The following is an 8,349-nucleotide window of genomic DNA, read 5'->3' as shown; positions in this document are numbered from 1 at the left end:
TATATATATATATATATATATATATATATATATATATATATATATATATATATATAAAGTACATTCTCTATTTGTAAATATGGGAAAATAGATGTTTTGTCTTAATGATTATATTTTCGTAATATTATATATTAAATTGTACATCGCGTCGAAAACACACATGAAGTTGCTTCATGTGTCCGTATCGTATTATTTTCGCATAATATTTCACTCTACATATGACATGTATAAAGGAATCATTACGATTCCTTCATTCACAGACTTAAAAAAGAGATTCTCAGTTCGTCGTATATTTGTTCATGTGTATGTTCCCTCATAACTCGTGAGAACTGTTAGAAATATTGAGATGAAACTTTTACGATCCCTTTAATATGTTATCTATTATACATGTTTCTTACAAGAGGAACCGTCTCTCGTTGATTCATAATGAGATCCTCTTGCGCGTCTTGACTTTTCTTTTGCTCATAAAATTTGTACTGTTTCAAGTCAGCTCCTTCACCATCATAACCCTACTGAGATAAACTTTTCCTCGCAAAGCGCCGAAATTTCGTCCACGATAGCGCGTATCATGCCTCGCAGATAAGGATAAAGAAAAATGAGGAGAGAGAGGGGGGGGAGAGAGAGAGAGAGAGAGAGAGAGAGAGAGCCAAGGACAAAGACGGAGAACGCAAGAACGCGCACGAATGCGCGGAGGGATCGCGTGCGTGCGTGCGTGAGCGCGTGTGGTGTACGCGTCGGAGGGTTCGTTGACCTTCGCTTTTGTTCGATGTACAGAACGGCGAGTCTGTCGGCGCTTAGTTCGGCAAGCGGGCGATGGGCGCCGCCGACCCATCGGGGTCTCATCAGGAACCGAAATCCGCTTCGCGGCCGTCCCCGCTTGGGTAATCGATCGCGACGCCCTTACGTTTACCAAGGTCCTTGCCACCTGTCGCAGGAGGAGAATCTCGCTTTTCTCTACCTGCCCTTCCCTGCCCTGCCCTGCCTCGCCGGCCCTTCCCTCCACTTTGCTCGTAGTACCGAGCGAACCATGCCCGCTCTTCATCTTCTCGAGGTCCCTCCTCTTCCATTCTCTCTGCTCGTACCGCCGACGTAGTTCAATTTACGATTACGTAATACTTCTCGAAACATAGATCCCCATATATTTCAACCTCTTTCCAGTAATTTCAGACTCGTCCGTCGCTCGTTCAATACTCTGTAATTTCCGTTCGCCCGTGTCTCCTACATACAAGTCGGTGTGCCCGTTTAGTACTGCCACTCTTAACACCGGCTGACATTCGGTTCGATATATTTCGTTTCGCTCGTCTCTTTTTATCTTCGTGCGATTTTGCACCGAAACGACTACGTAGCTCATTTTCAGCTCATTAGCGAAATTTGACACGTTCCTTCTTCTCGATGCGAAGCTATTCGCGCTTCGTTATTTGATTCTTACGACACCACTACACAAGCAGACGAAGAGCATGATCTATCGCACTTTCATTACTTCCTCAATTCTGCTCTCAGATTTTCTTCTGTTTCACCATTGTCGTGGTAGTTTGCCATATAAAATATGATATTCCTTTATATATTTCAAAGAGAATATAAATATATAAAATATTCTACACTGAAAGAAATAAAAGTCTAAAAAATAAAAAAATATTCGCAATGTGGGTATATATAATAACATATTTACTTATAACAATAGAAAATATTTTTGAAATAAAAAATATATATTTTCTGAAAACCTTAACTTTCCGCGAAAACAATTTATTTTAAGTAAAAGAATTTAAATTTAAGTAGATATGTTATTAACATCTATCGCACAAATATCTTTTATTTTTTAAATATCTTCTTCTCAATATATTTGTAATTTCATTGATTTTCGGTATTCGTTAATGGTATGTAATGAAAAAGAAAAGAAATTAAATGATCTAAACATGTAAGTCAAATAGAAAGGCGAGTAGACTTTTGTTAACATCTTCGAAGTAAAAATATTCTATTTTTCTATTTTTGCATTCCAACCTTATTCTATTTTTGCATTGAAGATTCTCGACCGATCATGTATAGATAAAATCGCCTCATTCGAGTATCATAACATTCCGCTTAACTTTTCGATAATTTATGAAAGTGGGTCTGTCAAGAATGTCGGTGTAACTTTTAACGGTCGAAAAATAGCCAATGTTGGTACCGTAGTGAAACGTTATTAGAATTCAAAAAAGAAATAAACGAAGTATATATTTTAACGAATTTGATCGTCCGATGTCCGAGTTGTGCTTCGCGAACAAGATTGTTAACCTTCTCGTAAAGAAGTAAACGATTAAACAGGCAGAATTATTCTATTTATGGCTAGAATTGGTCAGTTATCGAATGCGAATAGGATATATAAAATTATGCCGGCTATAATTATTCATGAAAGCTGAGTTGACACATAATGACGGTCGTGTCGTAGCCCTCGAGGCATAAGATCGATACTGATAGTGGCATTTGCGTCATTTCACATATACACGTAAAATATGAATTTCATAAAATGAAAGTTTGTTTAAAATCTCTTAACAAAGAAAATTCCACGATATATTTTAAGTCTCCCTTCTCTTTTCTCTTTATATATATATATATATATATATATATATATATATATATACAATTATAAATATATTATAATTATTAAAAAGTATATCATCACTTACTTGTTAAGTAATTTTATATTAATTATTGCTTCGAGAAAATTTATTTTTTGCGTGGCCTCCAAAACTTTATCAATATAAAGTTTACGACTTTATTTAATACAATATTTGCAAGTTACGTCTCAAATAATAATAATTTATTAACATAAATATCACCTCGCTGCAGCATATTTCGCGTTAGAATCGCGAGTATTCGGTTTCGTTAAATGGCAAGAAATATTTAGTCACCTTATTAAAAAATATTAGCACAGAGGTTGTTTCAGATAGGCTCGAGATATCGCAGCATACGAAGATTGGTCGAGGATGTGGACGTCCGAGGAGCGCATACTCGATGGATCTCGGTGGCAGGAGAGCGTCGCGGATTACGCGACCACGTCGTCAGTGTGTTACTGACCTCGAGTGACCCTGCCATCGTGACCGCAACATCGCGTACTGTTACCTTCTGCGGACGAGTATATTTCTCTCTCTGATCGGTATTCCTCTTTATTCTAATTCAGTATCTTCCCCGGCCATTTCTCTTCCCCCTTTCCATCGTCCCGCTCTACTATATGCTTTCGAATAATTCGGTATCCATTCGCATTGATTCTTTCTCACGAGGAACGGAGGGAACGCGCTACGTGCAAAACCTCAGACAGAGAAAAACGTCATACCGTAAAATCTCAATCAATCGTTTGTCAAAGTACGTTTCACACCAGCTGGTTCTCTTTTCTCTCTCTCCCCAGCACCCTATTATAATTTCTGTAACTCGTAAATGCAAATCATTTCGCAACGTAAACTCTATAGGCGCGGAGGGAAACTAAAGAAGTAAACACAATTAATATATTCTAATTGTGGCCGAGAAATAATTAAAATCCGGCCACTGTGGAAAGCTGCGATATACATACATACATACATATATATATATATATATATATATATATATATATATATATATATATAAATATGTTACACAGAGAATATATACGGTCATTTTTCAACACAATTTGAAAGCGCGACTGTGCGCTACAGCGACCATAAACATAAACGAGGAGATAGATCTCGTCGCGTGTTAGCAAGGTATCAAATGTGCGACGCGACTTCTTGAGCATCGTGAAAGAAACGACGCCTGATTCGTCAACTCAGCAATGCACGTGTCGGTCGATGATTTTGACACATCGATAAGAACACGTTTGACGCTTAATCGTGGCCCTGTTTTGCCAGCTTTGCTACGATTTTTACGCTGACGTGACGACGCTAGTTCGCGCACACGTAACGTACGCGACATACAGAGCGCATTTTTATTCTATTTGCGAGCAAACCCGGCAGGTACGCTGTGTGCAAAAAAGGTGCGAGCCTCTTTTCTACTAGATCAACCGGCCGGCAGCGAAACGACTGAAGCGCTCAAAGGATCGATGCCGTGTGAATCTTTGATGGCGCCCATTAAATCCACACACACACACACACATACACACACACACACACACACACACACACACACATATATATACATACACATATGTACACATACGCGGATTCGCTTTTATCTCTCACGAGACTTTCCGCGATGTCTTTAACCCTTTACGCCTGGAATAAGTTTCACCGTGCTATCGGCAGTCGCAACGCGAAAATTCGAGCGGAATTTTAACGCGCTAACTACGCTGCAACGTGATTATCACGCGCATGATAATCGCGCAGTTAATTAAGGAGGCAGTGAGGCAAAGTGGGTTTGTTAAGGATTCATTGAAACTTGCGCTACATATGTATAACCTGAAATATTATCTAACTGTGCTCGGTGCAATTAGACAGAGATTAATTATTTAAGATTTCAGATATTTGAAACTAAAGTTAATTTTATATACGTGTTCCTTGTGTGATTGACACGATATTTCTTAATTTCTCTACCTTTAGTTTCTTGCAAACTGAAAAATTAAGGTTTTAATGGAAAACTACTATGATATTAAAGATATTAGTATTACCTATGTTATACATAAATCTTGGAATTATTGACCGTTTTGTCCGGAAAATACAGCGATGGAAAATTCATAATTTATAGATACATCCGAAATACATATATGTATACACATATTTTAAGCAAAAAATAAAATTATAACATTAAATAAAATTATTTTTTTAACTTTATATATACGTGTTCCTTGTGTGACTGACCTGATATTTTTTAATTTCTCTACCTTTAATTTCTTGCAAACTGAAAAATTAAAGTTTTAATGGAAAACTACTATGATATTAAAGATATTAGTATTATCTATGTTATACATAAATCTTGGAATTATTGACCGTTTTGTTTGGAAAATACAGCGGTGGAAATTTCATAATTTATAGATACATTCGAAATACATATATGTATACATATATTTTAAGCACTAAATAAAATTATAACATTAAATAAAATTATATTTTTAATATTTCTATATTTGTAAACTCTCTTGTGTATATATGTATCTATCTTGAGCTTTGTCTTAAATTAATTACTTATTTATATTTATTACTTATATTTATTACTTAGTAAAATAAATGTGAAAAAATATAAAAACGTAATTTTGCTTGATAAACTTGATATGTAAGTGATGCCCTTAATGTAATTCATAGAAAGTACTATATGGATCTGTACCAAAACCTAGTGCGAAATTTGGAATAAAAATTCTCAACATTGCATTATTCCGGGTGTAAGAAAAAAGTCTTCCAAAAGTTTCAACTGAGGAGGTCATATGAAGATAACCACTTGGCTGGTTGTTATCTTCACGTTAATTCGGTAGTGGTATGTCACTCACCTCTTATGGTGCTAGGCATCTTGTCCGAGATCGTGGTATCGCATATCCTGGTATCCAATACTTGACCCCTTCCAAATATTGCTCTTATCGCACCTCGGATCTCTCACTTATCACTCCCCCACTCAAATAAATCCGTCGTTCACTGCGCAGGTTACGAACAATTCCGTGTTTTACGATCCGTCTCTTCGGTCCGTTTCTCACCAATTATTCAACCGTTACCACACTCTTTCGTTCGCAGGGTCAGGAATCAGAGGACACGTTTTCGCCACATGCCGATGTGCCGAGCACAGTAACGCTCGAGCTAAGGATCGATGATGATTCCGTTAGTCTACACTACTTCTTCTTCACGCACTCGCATACTCTCGATCTTACTTCCTTCTCTCTCCCGCGGCTCTTTTTGCCGACGTGAAGTTTGAATGATTCTCTTGATGGATTACTGAATACTGGCCTGATTTGAACGGAACGTTTTGTGGACCGCGAGATCGGCCTCGCACCGGCGGTATCGACTAGACCTCACACCAGTATCGATCACGAATCGTTCGGAAGCGAGTTCGTTGCTCTTTGCGAATACGACGCGTTCCCACGACGTCATCGGCGACAACGACGCCGCCTTCGAAACCGGAACCAACGTGATCACAGCTCGGTGGATCGCGGCAGTGGGACGGAGAGGATCCAACGAACGTTTCTTCTTTTCCGTTTTCCTGATCTCCGAGATCACATTCGGAGAGACAGTGCCTGTGAGATCACGAGACGACCAGATCCTCCTGAGCTTCTCGCTTGCTCTTGTCACCTATCCCAAACTTGCACTCGACGACGTGTATTCTTTCGCGCTCGACTCTCTTCACCGTCTACGAAAATTACTTCCGCGATGTGATCTCCCATCGGCTTCCACCCCTTCTTCGCGTCCTCTCATCGACGCGTTTGCCCTTGGTCCTTCATCCTCTCGTACGAATCTTCGCAGCCCGAGATGATGATACTCTACTCTTCGGCGTTCAGCGTTGCCAATTCACGAATTGACCACCGAGTGCGTGCTTCTTCTCTCCTTTTTCTTCTTCTAAGGCCAAATCGTTCGTCTTCTTTTCAAACTGCTCCCGCAACCTGACTTCCTCTTCCGCCTCCACGTTCTTCCGTTTCGCCGTGTCCGACGTTTCCGTTGGGCTCTACCTGTGTACACCTTGAAGTTCGGCGGTGGTCCGGTGGTGGTAGCTGGTGAGTGACTCTACCGCGACGCGGAGATCCACAGGTGCTCGCGCCGTGCTGTTCGTCGACGTACCCTCACCACCGTCGCCGCCGCCGTCACCCTGCCCCCTCCACAAGTTCGCCGGTTCAACTCTTCCGCCTCCACCACCGGCTCAGCGTTCGCGTGCCCCTACCAGACGACGAGCGGTAGCGCATAAAACGAGCGTTCTTTCTTCATCCCCCACCAAAGCCTGTCTTTCTCTCCTGTGGTCCTCCTCCTCCGTCTTCTTCTTCTTTATCGTCCTCTGTCTTCCTGCGTTTTTCTCGCGCCCGTTCTTACCTCCTCCTTCCGCTGCTATGTCTTCTTCTTCGCCGATTTTCGTCTCGAATCTTTCCCCTGGCTTTCTCTTCCGCCTCCTCGAGTTCCTCTCTTCGTCTTCTGCTGCTTTCCCTCCGTTGTTCTCTGTTTTCCGTCGTGCCCGATCCCCCTCTTTCCCCCCGCGTCCTCTTCTTCGGCTTTCTTCCTACCACATTTCTCTGTTTCCTACCGCGGTCCTACCAGCTCGTCCTCTTCGTCTCGCGGCCTGGCCGCCTCCGCTTCGCCTCCGTGCGAATCTCTTCCGTGACGAGCGTCACTCGGTCGCGCCGTTCACCGTTACTCGCCCGTAGGGCGCCACCCTCTTCGAGTCCGCCGGTGCTCCGGTATCCTGCCGGATCCGTTGTGTATTGAGCGCGGCCGCGATCGATCGAATACGTTTAGTTTTAATATTTCGCAGGTAAATTGACCGGTAAATATACTCGACAGTTTTGTGAAATTCGTTAATATTCTGCAAACATATAATAGCGGAACTTGGTTTTCTCGTATTAAACGCGCTTGTATTTTGGAGCATTGAGGCGATATGGATACTTTATGCATTTTTAATGACTTAAAAATATGGTAATATGGCTGATGAAAATCGTCAAAAAATAAGATTTGAATTAGTCACAGCTTTGACGAACTACCGTCGCATTTATCTCATATAATACAGACCTAAACCATTTAGTGTGTAAACTCTCGATATTTGTCGTGAAAATTTGACGCGCGTCGCTATTAGCAACGATTAGTTAGATATGCTATGACGTTATTACCAACGAATGGTTTTGAACGCGGCTGCCCGTTAATGAATTATACGCTTGCCGTCAATTAACCGCACGGGGAACTGTAGCGGTATCAAAATCATACACTGAGAAAAAGGATTAATTGTTTCGCGCGGATTCCTCTTACAGTCGCCGTCACGGATATCTCGCCGTGAGAAAGCTTGATCGCGGGATTTAGCGATGTAATTCAAACTGATCAACGCGAAGAAAGATGCGTTTTTCTCAATAGAAGTGTCTATATACGCACTCGCACACTTACGACTTTACAGTTACGCTTTACATTTTTCCCCTTTGCTCACTGCCAATGTCTCGGCTTCAATTTAATCCGTTAGACATAATTAAAGAGCGCTGTTATATACGATACGCGTTATCTATCTATAAAACCTTTTAAAAAGTAATGACATCTGTACACGTATACAGAGGAAATAGCTATTAGATCTAATTCAGAAATAGTTTTATTCATCTTAAGGAAACTCCTAGCGTTTGACTAAATATAAGTTAAATCATGATAACATAAACTAAATATAAATTTAACTATTTAATATATATATATATATATATATATATATATATATATATATATATATATATATATATATATATAT

General features: G+C 40.2%; 1 protein-coding gene across 1 annotated transcript in view; it reads right to left on the bottom strand.

Annotated features, from left to right (window-relative positions):
- Positions 1-6,692, bottom strand: part of LOC116844604 (probable nuclear hormone receptor HR3) — a 146,907-nt gene extending 140,215 nt beyond the window's left edge. The window contains exon 1 of the mRNA XM_032816376.1: positions 5,429-6,692. Coding sequence (XP_032672267.1) covers positions 5,429-5,447 — 19 coding nt within the window. The 5' untranslated portion in view covers positions 5,448-6,692. The remainder of the gene's footprint in view (positions 1-5,428) is intronic.
- Between the last annotated feature and the right edge of the window lie 1,657 nt (positions 6,693-8,349).

The sequence above is a fragment of the Odontomachus brunneus genome, unplaced genomic scaffold (genome assembly GCF_010583005.1).
Source record: "Odontomachus brunneus isolate Ranch 3 - 2012 unplaced genomic scaffold, Obru_v1 Obru_scaffold_043, whole genome shotgun sequence".
NCBI classification, from domain to species: Eukaryota; Metazoa; Arthropoda; class Insecta; order Hymenoptera; family Formicidae; genus Odontomachus; species Odontomachus brunneus.
This window is presented reverse-complemented; position numbering and strand designations above follow the sequence as displayed.